This window comes from Panthera leo, chromosome C1, assembly GCF_018350215.1.
Source record: "Panthera leo isolate Ple1 chromosome C1, P.leo_Ple1_pat1.1, whole genome shotgun sequence".
NCBI classification, from domain to species: domain Eukaryota; kingdom Metazoa; phylum Chordata; class Mammalia; order Carnivora; family Felidae; genus Panthera; species Panthera leo.
In genome coordinates, this window is record NC_056686.1 from 31411277 (window position 1) to 31426947 (window position 15671).

Sequence of the window (15671 nt, forward strand, 5' to 3'; positions counted from 1 at the left end):
AGGGGCAGAGAGAGGGAATCCCAAGCAGGCCCCACACTGTCAGCATGGAGCCCGATGTGGGGCTCAAACTCAGGAGCCATCAGATCGTGACCTGAGCCATGTTCAAGAGTCAGATGCTTAACTGACTGAGTCACTCAGGCACCCTGAGATTTGGTCTAATTTTTAAAGCCCTGTGTAATGACCAGATCTGCTTTAATGAAAACCTTTTGAATGAAAGTAGTCACCTTTTCTTGGAATTTACAGTAACAAAGAGGTATTAACAGAATTACCTACTCATCATCTCTGTGCAAAGATGCTACACTTGATCTTAGCCAAAAGGCCGAGAAGCAGTCTCTGTGCAGAGATGCTAGAAATCCTGCTCCTAATGAGATCTTCCATTTCTGATGAGAATACCTTTGGTTTTGAAGTCAGAAATTTATAAAAAGAGGTTTCTGGATGGAAAAATCATAAAGCCTATAACTCTAAATCCAAAGCTCAAGTGGAACTTTGAAAATAAAACCTAATGTAAAGTAGAACAGTGAGAGCTGTTCAAAGATGGAAAAGAATGCCTTATCAGCAAGCCATTTTCCCAAAACTGGGGAGGGAGATACTCATATTGAAGTTGAATGACCACTTGGGATGGGATTGAGGAGGTTCGGCAGAGGTTGGAGTAGAGCAGTGTTCTTTAGATAGGTGGGCCTTGGTGGCTTTTGATGTCTTTTTTTTTTTTTTTTTTCAGTCCTAAACTTCTGTGATGCAATAGAATACAAAGGACATTATTATTGACTATATTTTGCCATTGTCTGTGATTTTCTAATGCCGATGGGCATCTGAAGTTAGATATTTAACCTTTAGTACATTTTTCAATTCTAGAAATATTTGACAACTTCTGTTTTGTACCTAACCTTCACTCCCAACAGTGTGTGGGTCTGAGCCAGCCAGGTTCATTGATAATCTATTGACTGCACAGATGTTTGGGAACTGATCATACCAGCACATCCTTAGTTGGGATAGTTCAAAATTTAAAAGCATACTGTCCACAGACAGAATTTAAAGGTGCTTCTTGAATTGAGCACCTTTGTAATGTTTGTGGGAACAGATCACAGGACAACCAAAACTTGTTACCAACTTTCTAAATCTCACAGACCTTTTGCACTCAAACTGAATCTACCCGTCACTAGCAAGTATACAAAAATATCACACTGGCAATGGTTCATCTTCCTCCTTTGACTGTAGCAGTTTGTGTGGCAAATTTTGCTAGATCAGGCCTATCCATGGATCCATACAATAAAAAGTTAGATTCTTTTTAAGTTTTTTGATACTTATTTTTATTTCTGGAAAGATTTTTTATTCCATTTTAAAAGGTTACATACAGTCTTCATTGTCCTGAGTACCTTGTAGATATCTGTTAATAAAAATAAACTTCTCTAGGGGCGCCTGGGTGGCTCAGTCGGTTAAGCGTCTGACTTCAGCTCAGGTCATGATCTCACGGTCCGTGAGTTCGAGCCCCGCGTCGGGCTCTGTGCTCACAGCTCAGAGCCTGGAGCCTGCTTCAGATTCTGTGTCTCCCTCTCTCTCTGCCCCTGCCTGCCCCGTTCATGCTCTGTCTCTCTCTGTCTCAAAAATAAATACACATAAAAAAAAATTAAAAAAAAAAAAACTTCTCTAGATTACTTTGATTTCTTTGTTCTCAGTACATCTAAGAGAATAGTGTATAGGCCATGTGCATACAATGATGAATGAAAATGTCGTGGGAGCTGAGTTGAGAGGACCATACTTGGTTATTGAGGACTAAAGATTTTATCTAGTCGTTTCAGCTGTGATTCAACACTCTTCACTTTAATTCCCTCCAGAAACTCCAGGATCATATTGCTTCCTAGTACTTAGAGTTCTGTTGATGTATGGAGCTGCTTGTTGGCCTCCACCACCAGAAATTGGCTCCAAATCTTTTCCCATTACATCATCACCCACTAATGTCATTACACCAGAGTGAAATTTGCTTTGAAGATTGTACTCTTGTTTTCCTTCCATTTCTTTCCTCTCATCATTTCCTTTAGAAGGAAAAAGAAAAAAAAAAAAGAGAGAGACCTCTAGGACAATCCCGGCAAATATTTAAGAGGGAATCAAAACACCCTCACAGTCTAAACCGATGATTTATCAGCCCTCATTCCACTCGGCTGACGGAGAGTGATCTGCCCAGTGTGCGTCCACACAGGGTCTGGAAAGGAACACGTTTGGTCACGTGATGCTTGGCTTTGGTGCTTTTCTTTCAGCCCTTCAGAATTAGTTCTTAATGATTTACATAGCTCTCTGCCAGCATCCTGTCACTGGCATGTTAAACCTTTTTAAATAATTTCCCAGAATAGAAATTCTTAGGACATCACTAAGTTTCTTGTTCTTTGTATTTAATTAAACTGTTTCTTGCATTTAAGTATTTGCCAGATAAGCATTTATGCCATCTGGAGTTTTTTACTTTCCCACCGTAAATCTTTTAAGACTTTATAGTATCATCTACTGTTCTAACTGATATGGGGGTTCTTATTCATCTTCCCTCCCCCATCACAAAAGCAGTTGACTGCATGCAGGTTTTGACCCTCTTTTCTTCATCCTAAATTTAATTCCCTGTTATTTTTCAACCACCTTTAAAGCGTCCAGTTGACAGTGTGCTTTGTTTGGCTTTGTTCCTGACAGAAGGCTTCAGGTAAGGAAAGAACTGGGAAGTGGTTCCAGTTTGGAGACTTGGTGCCACCCACTCAATTATTGGCCAAGGCTTCAGTGCTTCTGTGTCCTTGGAGGCAGATTAGCTTGAGAGTAGAAGGAATAATAATCATCAGTAGCCTCAAAGAAATGGGGCCACGGTGTCTGAAACAAAGGAATAAAATGGGCTCTTACTTTTAAGACTTGGGTTTACATTTCTATACAGTGTTAGTCACTGGGACCCTCAGTATGTCTGCTGCAGGCTGTGACATGGAATGTGAGAAACCATGTTGAACTTGAAAAAACATTGAAGGGAATGGCATTGAAAATTATGGACCAGACTAGAGCACCAACCAAGTACCCTTTTTGCCCCCTCCTAAGACAAGACATTAAAAGGCCTGATTCACATTAAGATTTCAGTTTGGATTTCTAGTAATTTTAGGTTTTCTAGTTAGAGCTCCTTGTTAGTGTCTGTGGTATAGGTTGGATAGAAGGGAAAACTTTTTCCATATGTTTTTGCTGACATTTAAGTTTGTGTCAAGAGCCTCTTCACAATTATGTACCTTCTCAGATTGAAAAATTGAATGAATTTGTGAAAACAGCCATAAGGAAAGATATAAATAACCTGAACAGAAAGTCTGCCGTTATTACTTCTAATGTATCTTATGTATGTATTTATTTTCAGTTGTCAGAATGTCCACAGAAGGAGGATTTGGTGGCACTAGCAGCAGTGATGCCCAGCAAAGCCTCCAGTCCTTCTGGCCTCGTGTCATGGAAGAAATCCGGAATTTAACAGTGGTAAGTAAGAATGAGAAGCTTGTGGAGTGTAAAGAACTATGAGATGAATAACTGAGAGTAAAACGTTTTTCATTTCAAGTACATTTACAAAGGCATAGTTCATTCCTTACCTTTGGGTGGGAACATGAAGATGTAATTTACCTTAGTGAGGTAACTACAGGGGTTTTCTTTTTATATCTTAGTGGCTTTCCTTAGGCATGTGGGTGTATAGCGGATGCTTTGATGCAGAGATAGCTTAATGTGAGGCATATCTTTTAGAGAATGTGGAAAAACAGAGCTCTCACCTTCCTTCAGTAGCTGTAGCTCATTTCTTAGTCCTGTTTCAGTGGCCCTGCCAAATTTCTGGAATCATAAATGCTGTTGGGCAATTTATTCAACAACAAATCTGTAAGCAGGCACTCTTTCTAGGTGTTAAAAGATACCCTTTAGATCAGGGTTTCTGCACAGCAGCTTTATTGACATTTAGGCTGGATCATTCTCTGCTGTGGGGGACTGTCCTGTGCATCGTAGGATGTTTAGCAGCATCTCTGGCCTCTCTACGCATGTTGCCAGTAACAATCTTCTCCAGTTGTGACAACCAAAAACGTCCCCGTACATTGGCAGGTGTCTCCTGGGGGCTAAAATCATCCAGTTGAGAACCACTGACTTAGAAGAATCAAATATAACCCTGGCCCTTGAGGGGCTTACAATCTAGTAATTACAACCAGAGTCATTTATTCAGTGAATATTTATTGAATATAATAGTGAATATACTTACTGAGGCAGGCACAGTGATGAGTCTAAAGCAGTAAAAGTCAAAGTGCTACGGGATTACAGAGGACATAGTGCTTGTTCCTCCCTGGTTGAGTTAGGGAGGCTTTAAGTAAAGGGAACATTTTTTTGGATCTTGAAATAGGAGAAGCATTCACCAGATGGAAAGGATGAGTGTGAGAGTATCTTAGGTAGAGAGATTGGCATTCGTAAAGGCCTGGAGGCCCAGAGGGGAGGGCGTTATGTTTCAGGGAACAACAAGAAGTTCAGAGTGGCTGGAGGTTACTGTGTGAGTAATAGGGGTGAGGGAGGAGTAAAGTGGTATGACAGTGGTAGAAGGAGGTGAGACTCATTAGAATGAAAATATTTCAAGAGTGTAGTGTTATTTTCTTAGTGAAGACTGTTCCATTTGGTGTCATTTTAGCAAATACTGAAGGATCTCTCTGTTTTAGATGTGTCATTCCTGCCCGAAGGCATTAAGCATCCTAGCAGAACAGATACCGGACTCCTTCCTAATGTAGAACTCATGTTGCACTTTCTTAGAGCTAGTGGTCTTTAAATCTCAGACGTAGGAGGTCAGTTTATTTGCTTATTCAGCAAATATTCATTATATACCTACTGTGGCTGTGCTACTTACCGTGGATCCAGTAGTGGGCCAGACAAGATCGTTGCACTCACAGAACATGCATCCTGGTGGGAGAGAGAGACTCTATAAACAAGTAGTGAATGAATAAAATAAAATAACTTCTCTTTGTGGTAAAGGCCCCACTGACTTCAGGGCTTAAAAAAAAACAGGTTCATATTCTGATGTACCTGTAGGTCATGTTTGTTTATATGGGACGTTTCAGCAGCTGAATTTGGCTTGGCTTTTCTCAGAGTGGCTTGCATTCACAGATGAATTTCCACTGAAAAGTCATTGTTTCTTTTATTTAGTGTAAAGGTGGTGGTTACCTATACTGTCTCAGATAGAGGAGAAAAAGAAATGATAAAGTAAAATGTAGGGTATTTTGCTCATATTTTGAGTGGGTAATCTCAGTCACGCTTATCAGGTGTTGGTGCAGGAGTCAGCCAGGCATAAAGCTAGTGCCCTCCTGGGCTGTGGTGGGATTAGGCCAGTGCCGCAAGTCGACACTCCAGCTTGAGCATGGAAGCAAAAATTCAGGATCAGGCAAGTGGCCAAATAAACTCTGGAGGTTCAAGCTCAGCATTTTTCTGTAGTTTGAGTTTTGATTTTTTTTTTTTTAATTGTGGAAAAGAATATGTAACAAACTGTGTCATCTTAACAATTTTAAAATGTATAGTTTAGTAGTGTTAAGTATATTCACATTATTGTGAAACAGATCTCCAGGACTTTTTCATCTTGCAAAACTGAAACTCTATACCCCTGAAACAACAACTACCCTTTGCCCTCTCCCCAGCCCCTGGTAGCTACCATCCACTTTCTGTTGCTGAATTTGACCACTCTATGAGTACCTTCCATAAGTGGAATCGTACAGTATTTGTCCTTTTTGTGACTGGCTTATTTCACTTAGTGTAATGTTGTAGCTTATGACAGGATTTCTTTCCCTTTTAAAGCTGAATAGTATTCCGTATATATGTGTATACCACGTTTTGTTTATCCATTCATCTGTCAGTGGGTATTTGCGTTGCTTCCACCTCTTGGTTATAGTGAATAATGCTGCAATGAACATGTGTATTCACATATCTCTTTGAGACTCTGGGCTTTGGTTTTTATTCGCCTTGGTTTAATTTGCAAGTTTGATTGCCAAAAAAGCAGATGGTGGTGTTGACCAACTTTTATTCTCTAGACAGCTAGTCTACCAGAGGTTCAAAGTGGGTTACTCTGAGGGATTCAGTTTTAGTTCACATTTTATGAATGAAGAGAAAGACCAGCAAGGAGGACAGTTGTCTTTAATGATTCTTCTATAGATGGCTAAAGCTTTTTTCCCCTTGAAAAAGACTCCTGGACCACTACCATGGGAACCCTTAGATGCTTAGAGCAGCGGTTGGCATTTAATAGGTGCACAATAAATATTTAAGTGAATTAGACTCCCCTACTTGAGATTGAGTGTGAGGCAACATCAGTGGCGACTTCAAGTAGGGATGCGGTCTACTAAAGTTGGGGTGCTCTTTCCTTTGGTAGGACCCTTCTTTCTCCTCTGCCTGCAGCACATAAAGGCATCTTCCTCTCTGACTGTGTAAATACTTTAGTATTTAATCTGTGCCTTTCCAGAACTCAACAGTACTTACAACCAGACTTCTTCAGATATGTCAGAGCCTCTTAGGTTGACATCTCAAAATTTCGAACAGATTTTTAAAAAATCCATAGGTTCAAACTGTCCAAATGTAAATAAAGGTTTTGCGAATATTCATAAGGTGTTGGAGTCCCTCTAAAACTGGGACAAATTTGTTCTAAAAACAAATTGAAATTTGCTAGGTGATCTATTTCATGATGCATTGGGAACACTGGACCCAATCATTTTGGTCTCAGCTTTGCAAAAGCAATTTATCTTTCATCTCAGCTTGGCCATTATGTTCTCCTCGCTCTTAAAAGTCTCTGTAATTGTCCATAAATCCAGGTGATGTTCAGTTGGGATTGAAATTGGTTAAAAATCATACCAAAATGATGTACACTAGGATGATTGTGCAAAGTACCGTATTCCTGCTCAACAGAGCTCTGGGAACGATAATTAACAGACTTCTTGGCATTGAATTTTATCCCTCTAGACCTCTTTGAAAGTGGGGAAGAAAAAGCTAACTTCATATTTTGGGGGGCAGGTGGGGAAGTGCAGCAATGCTGAATCTTGAAAAATCTCCTCCTCTTATTCCCTCCATTCCGTTCAGCCTTCAGTTAGCTGTAATTTGATGCGTAGGCCACTTTCTTTTAATTGCCAGTTACATCTTATTTTTTGGTGCCTTCAGATTGGACGGTGACATTTCTAACATTACAATCAAGCCAGATAACCGTTTAAACAAGAACTTGGAGATGAAGGTTGGTGGGCTGTTACAAAACAGGTCTTGTGCTGTTTGAGCCCTTCCTGTCGAGCAGCGCCTCTTTAAAGTTTATTGTCTATATGAACCAGATGAGGATCTGGTTAAAATACAGATTTTGAGGGGTGTCTGGGTGGCCCAGTTGGTTGAGCATCCGACTTCATTTTGGGGTCATGATCTCTCAGTTCGTGGGTTCGGACCCCATATCGGGCTCTGTGCTGTCAGTGCCGGGCTCACCTCAGATCTTCTGCCCCCACCCCCTGCCCTGCCTCCATCACTTGCTCACTCTGGCTCTCGCTTGCTCTCTCTCTCTCTCTCTCTCTCTCTCTCAAAAATAAACGTTAATAAAATATATATGTATATATATTTATATGTGTGTGTATATGTATTATATATATATTATAATGTATGTATATTATATATACACACACACATATATATGTATATAGATTTTGATTTAGTACGTTTGGAGTGGAATCTAAGTTCTGCATTTCTTTTGAGTTTCCAGGTGATGCCATTGCTTGGTCTGAGGACCTCACTTTGAGTAGCAAGGCTTTTAAAGCAGTGGTCCTTGGGGCGCCTGGGTGGCGCAGTCGGTTAAGCGTCCGACTTCAGCCAGGTCACGATCTCGCGGTCCGTGAGTTCGAGCCCCGCGTCAGGCTCTGGGCTGATGGCTCGGAGCCTGGAGCCTGTTTCCGATTCTGTGTCTCCCTCTCTCTCTGCCCCTCCCCCGTTCATGCTCTGTCTCTCTCTGTCCCAAAAATAAATAAAAAAACGTTGAAAAAAAAAAAAAATTTATAAAAAAAAAAAAAAAAAAAAAAAAATAAAGCAGTGGTCCTTAACTCTCACTGTGGGTCATAGTCATCAGGCGAGTTTTCAAAACACTTGATGCCCCCTAGAGTTCCTTGTTCAGTTAGTTAGTCTGTGGTAGAGCCCAGGCCTCTTGATTTTCAGAAGCTCCCCAGGTGTTTCTAACATGCAGCCAAGGCTGAGAATCAGTGCTTTGGAGAGGATTAGAACATGGACTTTGCTGGAATGCCTGACTGGGTAGGACTGGAAAAGATTTCTCATCATTATTTGAAACTTCGGATGTTCTTTAGTGCAGCCTGAGACCCGTTGACTTTTCTTTGGCTCCAGATTCTCAGTGAGTGAATTCAGACTTCTTGAAACTCGGCGGTTTCAGATGGCAGTGTTTTTAATGTAGTTCTTTGGTTGTGGTCAGGATCATGAGAATTTTCTGAGAGTGAATCTGTTCTTCCCCCTTGCTGATATCACTCCCAAGGGTACAAAAGAAAAGTCAGTATGTGTCAATTGTTCGTCCACTTGGATCAGCATCAGGAGAAGTTAAATGCTATTCACATCAGTTGCATGGCTGCCATTGATAAGGGGAGCAGGGAATTGAAAGGCAATTTAGTGGACCATAGCCTGTTGCTGGTGAAAGGGCTCCCCTCTCCAGTAAGCTTGTCGTAAACCCTTACACGTGACTGAAAAGGTAGGATGAGATTATAGAAGACTGGGGTCTTGTCAGCAATAATGAACCACACACGCACATATGAAGATCCACTTTTCACACACTGCGCCTTGAGATCTCAAGGTCTGGGGATCACGATAAAGTTTCCCAAAAGAAAAGGCTTTTTGGAAGGGAGACTTAGAGCAGAGTTGTTTTGTAAATTTCTGCCACATTTTATATCTCTACAAGATGGGACCCGTTTTTGTTTGAAGAATGGTCTCATAGAAATTCTAGAAGTAATAGATTGAAGAATTATTGATTGAAGAATAGTCTCATGGAAATTCTAGAAGTAATACTCTTCTCTTTCAAGTTGGGGAAGGAGGTCTTCTCAGCTTTGGGCTTTGGTTAAGAAATTTTAGAACAGTCGTGTGGAAATACATTAAATAACCAAGCCCAATGAGAGCACACTTGCAAGAGAGTTAAATCTTGTGGTCATAATCTTGTGCTGTATGTATCACCGTGGGAGGCCTTCCAAAGGAATTATCCCCAGCATTCTCTTTAGCATTTCTGTTTAGCATCATCATTTTGTGTGATATGCCACATAAGAAGGAAGACCAGTGATTGATTTCTGTGGTTAAACGTTTTTTAAAATCCCTTTAGGGTCTGGCCCCAATCCAGCATTCCCTTTCCTGCTGCTCCCCTCTGTACTCAGATCATACATCTAAAACTTAAATAGGCCATGTTTTTTGTGTCACCATACTTTTGCTTCTGACTGAATAACATTCTCATACTTTTCCAACAAGCAAATTTTGTAACATCCTTTAGACACAGTTCAGATGTCAGCCCTTCTGTGGAACATTTGCCAGCTCCTCTTGTTCATTCCAACCCCTCCCCTTGCCCCACCAGCTGCCTATTTCCTTTCTTGTCACTGCGATTTTACACCCCCATCCTAGTATAGCATAGGGGGTTATATTTTTTATGTGACGGTCTCTAACAATTAAACTATAAATCTGTTCAAAGGTAAGAATAGACTTGCATCTTTTACATAGTAGCAGGTATCATACATTCACTATTGGTCGAGTTGCATGAATGAGTGAATGAAAGAGGAGAAAAATAAGTATAGAAGGAATGTATCCTCCTGTCCTTTTCTGGTGAAATTCCAGTCATTTGAACTTGTAAAGCTCTGCCACTCCAGAGGTAGTTTTAGTAGAAGCCTCATGGAAACTGTTTTACCTAAGTTGGAAAGAGAAAAGGTACAAAAATTGGTGTTGGAGGTTTGTGGAGTTGGTGAGTGGTCCCAAGCAGCCCGTTGGGTTTGTGAGGAGAAATCCAGTGTCTCGGTGTGCATTTTATCCTAATAAAACTAACTCTTCCTTCTGTAGTCATAAAAATGGATTCTGGGAAGGCTGGTGATGTTTTTCTAAAATGCCCCACTGCCTTCTTTGACATATAGTTGAGAGTTTCTTTTGGTCTTAGAATAGAAAGTTCACTTATGCATGTTCATTATGTCAAATCTGAAATAATAGCTGCTCCTTCCATAATGTGATGATGCAAATTCCCAGGTGAGCACGTTGGGTTTGGTGAGTCACATTTCAGACCACTTATAGAATCAGTCACTTGACACCTGGGCCCAGTAGGGGTTTCGCTGATTTTAGCCAATCTCTCCCTTTGCACCTTTCTCTTCACTGCGGCTCTGAAACCCAGAATTGATTTTATTTCTAGAATTGCATCCATCACTGGGCATGTGTTTAAGTACCAATAGTATCAAAAGGGCTTAAATCGCAAATAATTGAGTAGTGCTGGTAAGAAAGCCCTTTCCTAAATTCTGTCCCTAGTAAAGTCACGTGGTTTCCTCCCAGCCCCAGGGCAGTTCCTAAAAGGCAGCTGAAAAATTTACCCATTTTTCTCCATACTCTTCCACTCCCACCCCAACCCCCAACCCCCAACCCCCAACCCCCAACCCCACCCCCAAGCAAACTTCGGAGACCAGGCCTTTGCTGCTGTGATGGGAAAGGCCCTCCTCCCCGATTTCTGGTGTCAGATTAGTGCAAAGGTCAGAAGTAGCCCATATCAGCCAGTGCTGGCTGAAGACAACTGTGGGTCACAGTGGTCAGGTGCTACTGGCACCTTGCCCTTGTAGTCCCAGAATAGAAGAAAAAACTAGCAACTCAAAGGAATGCCCTTGAGGCAAAAGTCTCATTTTAATCTACATATCGCAGACTGGTTGGTGTGCTTAGGGGGGCGGCGGTGGGCACTCAAGATGCACCTCAATATTGTGCTGGCACAGAATATGATATTGTTTGGGGCTACTCTTCATGAGGGCACTGTTAGATGGCATTGTAAGTTTATCCTGAAACCTTTAATTGTCTGAAGCTCTGCATGGGTTAAGAAGAATTTTGCTCTGAAACTTGTATTCTCTTCATTTAATTTGTAGCTCCTCTCCTGCCATGTTTTTTGAAAGGAGGGACTAAACCAGTCACAGTGTTTCAAGATGCCTGTCATGCCCTGTTGATTGTCCCCACCATTTATGTGCCTCTTGTTACTCATTTCAGAAAGATTTCCGAGTACAAGAACTCCCACTGGCTCGTATTAAGAAGATCATGAAACTGGATGAAGACGTGAAGGTGAATTCACATTCGTTTTTATTATTCATATTGAAGTTATAATGGTGGGTAGTTTGTCGCTCATTTTTGTAGTGCTCAAAGCTTAAAAATGAAAATTTCGTTATTGTTTCTTTTTTTATTTCGTTCCTGTCTAAAATTGTTAAGTGAGCTGAAATTGAACAGTTTTAATTATTATATCGTGCTTCTCTGGAAATTAAGGATATCTTGTTTTCCAGATGTTGATAATATGCTGTTTGCCTTTTTTTTTTTAATGTTTATTTTTTTGAGAGAGGTTGAGAGAGAGCAAGCAGGGGAGGGGCAGAGAGAGAAGGAGACACAGAATCTTAAGTAGGCTCCAGGCTCTGAGCTGTCAGCACACAGCGCAATGCAGGGCTCCCAAATTGTGAACCCCAGGATCATGACCTGAGCTGAGGTCGGCCGTTTAACCGACTGAGCCACTCAGGCACCCCTGCTGTTTGCTTTTTGAATCACCCATCCTTTTCACTGTGTAGGGTAAACACAAATTATATCAGCAGGACAGTGCCATCTTCTCAGTTAGCATTTTATTGCAATCTCTAGTTTGTCAATATAAGCTCTAAGAAATGCTTGATAAAGATACTGCTCTTGTTCTAATTTTTCAATCTGTGAGCTGTTTTACGTGAATGACAACCTGTGAGGTTTCCTTGCAGGTGGCTATTTCTGTATACCTAGGCGCCCACCTCCTATTTCAACTCTCAGGAAGAGAGCAACACTTACAGCTTTTTCTTTTTTTTAAGTTTATTCATTTTGAGAGAGAGGGCACACATAACACGTGAGTTGGGGGCGGGGGTGCAGAGAAAGAGGGAGACCCAGAATCTCAAGCAGGCTCTGTGCTGTCAGTGCAGAGCCCCATGTGGGGCTCGATCCCACAAACGGTGAGATCATGACCTGAGCTGAAACCAAGAGTTGGACACTTAACTGAGCTACCCAGGTGCCCCTTCACTCTTCTTATCACTGAAAACTAATAGTCCCTTGTGTTTGTATAGAAAGCTAACAGTTCACAGCAATTTTCCCTTTTATTAGCTCTCACTTCTCCTTCCTTAACTCCAGAGCTCTTTCCATGGCTCTGTCCTGCACAGACCAGCTCACCAAGGGTTCAGAGCCTTGTTTGACCAAGAGCTTGAACTTTGAAATCAGACATGGCAAAGCAGCTTACATTACTTGAGCACTTACTAAGTGCCAGGTCCTGTGCTGGGTGCTTTTATATACATGACCTCATTTGATTCCCACAACAACACTGAAAGGTTGTCTTCTTTTTCAGTATGTGAAAAGTAAAACCCAGAAGGATGGGAAGCCTGAAATTTTATCTAAATCCATTGGCTCTCAAACTCATTATCTTTCCCCACATTGTCTGTCCTTGGATTAGGACCTTAACGCTGCCACTTAACTGGCTCTTTGGCCGTGGGCAAGTCACTTTACCTCTCCTAAACCCTAGTTTCTTTAGGTTTCTTTGAAAGTCTGTTACGAGAATAAGAACGTATGTGGTAGTTGCTAGAAAAGTATTCTTTTTCCCTCTTCCTTTCTTCTGCTTGCTTTCTGCTTTGCCCGATTCTTAAGGATTTACTTTACCTTGGAATCTCTTGGGACTGCCACCTTCTCATTTTCCGGCCTTTACCCCATCGTCGATGGCAGGACGTGAGGCAAGGGACAAGTGGGCTGGTTTGAATAACATGCTGGTGATTGACAGGGAGGGCCTACATCTGTTGCAGATGATCAGTGCAGAAGCCCCTGTGCTCTTTGCCAAGGCAGCCCAGATTTTTATCACAGAGTTGACTCTTCGAGCCTGGATCCACACGGAGGATAACAAGCGCCGGACTCTACAGGTAATGTTGTAGACGTACATGGGGAAAGGGGGCAGGCAACTGCCCTTGCCTTTGTCTGCTTTTCTTGCATCGTTTTGGACCAAAGATTGTTCTTCCTTAGGTTTCTGTCAAGCTGATGTGTGTAATTGGCATATTCCTCCCACTGTTGTGAGGCAGGCATACTCTATAGCCATGATTGTATTTCCCCACCAAGAATCTTAATTGCCAATTCTCACGTTTTTCACAGCTCAGTGACTGAACTCTTCACTTGGTGAGCTTTGACTATAGACAGAGGCTCAAGTGTTTGATCTATTTCCAGATGTAAACAACTTCTGGTTGGAAGCCTTGTGAGACTCCAGGAGAGGGCAGTCCCAGGGAGAATCCATCTCACTTACCTCATTTGCCTTTTTGTTCCTTGTCTGCCTTCCTGGGAACCCTTTCCTTTTCTTTTTCATTTTCCTTTTATTTTAAAAATCAACATTCACATTGTGTGTGAACGTCCCTTTACCTCCAAATTGAAGATGTGTGCTTATTTATTCTGCAAGTATTTATTGAACACCCACAGTATGCCAAGCAGTGTTCACACAAAACAGGAAGAACCCCCACACCCTTGGGAAGCCTACATTCTAATGCAGCTAGACATTGAGAACTTACTTTATGCTGCTGTGAAGGAAGCCTATGACTCTAGAGAGATCCAGTTAAAGCTGTCTTCAAGATGAGTCCAGATTAAAAAATGAGCAAGATACTTGGACAGTGTTTCAAAAAAGATACCCAAATGACCAATAAACATATGAAAAGGTGTGCGGCATCATTGGCACCTGGGAACTAGAAATTAGAACAAGACACTGGTTTACATCCACTAGAATGGCTAAAACAAAAAGGACTGACAATACCAAGTGTTGGTGAGGGAGTGGAGTGAGTGAAACTCATATAGTACTTACTGCTGGTCAGGATGTGAAGTGGTCCAGTTGCTTCGGGAAACTGGCACTTTCCAATAAACCTAAACGTATCCCCACTGTGTGACACAGCCGTTCTACTCCTGCGTATACACACTGAAGTGTGGATGTTATTGTGTAAGAATGTTCATAACAAGCTTACTTATGATGGCCAAAAACTGGAGACAACTCAAATATCCATCAAGATGGGGATATAGAAACAAAAGGTTATAGTCATAAAGTGGATTACTAGTCAACAACAATAACAAAAAACTGTTGTTCCGTACACTGTGGGTGAAATCTGAAAAAATTATTATGTTAAGCAAAAGAAACCAGAGGGGAAAAAATTATATAACACACGATTCCATATACTCTCACCATCTGTGGTGATAGAAACCAGAGTAGTGCTTGCCTCAGATTCAGGGGGGAGGGCAGTTGATTGGAAAGGGATAGAAGGACACTTTTTATAATCTTATCTGGTTGATAGCTGTGTGGGTACATATATTTATTAAAATTCATCAAGCTGTGTCCTCAAGACTTCTGTATTTTACTGAATATGAGTATTCAGTAAAATACTACTGGCTTTAACAAAGGCAAAATAAAAAAAAGACCAACTCTAAGTATATTTGTGTTTCCAAAATACTGTAGCACACTTTGGTGTATGTTTGGAGGTGTTCTTTTGTTCCCCACCCCCACTGTTCCCCCAATTCCATCCATAGATGAGCTGTTTAGATAGCTTTGAGTAGGTGACATCATCAGGAATGTGATACTGTATCGTACCGATCTTAAATGAGACCTGGCGGCCTTAAGATGCGCCCCGCTTCCGTTGGAGGGTTATTGTCAAGCTGGTGGTTGGCAAGAAGGGTGGATTGGAGTTTTGCATTTCAGTGGCTTGGGGCCATCACAGAGACAAGGGAAGGAAAAAACAAAATTTCCATCCCCTTTTGTTTTGTCTGGTGAGTCACCTCTCTTAAGATGTGATATATAGAGAGATTGCTAGGGATTTCTGTTACCATGTTCATTTACTCCCCAACATTTTATTACGAAAACATTCAAACATAAGCAAAGTTTACAGTATACTTACCTCTTAGATCCTACCGTTAAGTTTACTTGCTTTATCCCTGTATCTGTCTGTCCCTCTGTCCATCAAGTCATCTGTTTTTAAGTGCATTTCAAAGTTTACTTTCCCCTCAAGACTTGAATATGTATATCACTCACTAGAGTTCACTACTTTTTCCTGTTTTTTTTTTTTTTTTTTTTTTTTGCTTTAAAATTTTCATGCAATGAAGTATACAGATCTTAAGGATCATGTGTTAGTTTTTAATTACAAAATTTTAAAAATTATTTAAAGAAAGGGAGTATCACTCTTAGAATTCCATTGGAACAGGCCTTGGTTTTGGTATCATTAGTCAATTCTAGTAACTTTAGACTTCCCCTTATTCATATCACATTAAACAAGATATAAACCACGGATTTAACATTGTGACTTTGAATTCCAAAATAAAAATCATAGCCTTGTGGGAACTAACATATAGATCCAGTGACTAGAAAATAATTGTAAAAAGCTATTAGGATTTCAATAGAGATTCAGAAAGATTATAAGATTGAATAGTAGCCTAACCTTGAA

General features: G+C 41.0%; 1 protein-coding gene across 3 annotated transcripts in view; it reads left to right on the forward strand.

Annotated features, from left to right (window-relative positions):
* The window catches only part of NFYC (nuclear transcription factor Y subunit gamma), a 67419-nt gene that overhangs the window by 34565 nt on the left and 17183 nt on the right, over window positions 1-15671 (forward strand). For all 3 annotated transcript variants that reach the window (XM_042949575.1, XM_042949574.1, XM_042949573.1), the window contains exons 2-4: window positions 3362-3474; window positions 11218-11289; window positions 13017-13130. In XM_042949575.1, coding sequence (XP_042805509.1) covers window positions 3370-3474; window positions 11218-11289; window positions 13017-13130 — 291 coding nt within the window. In that variant the 5' untranslated portion in view covers window positions 3362-3369. The remainder of the gene's footprint in view (window positions 1-3361; window positions 3475-11217; window positions 11290-13016; window positions 13131-15671) is intronic.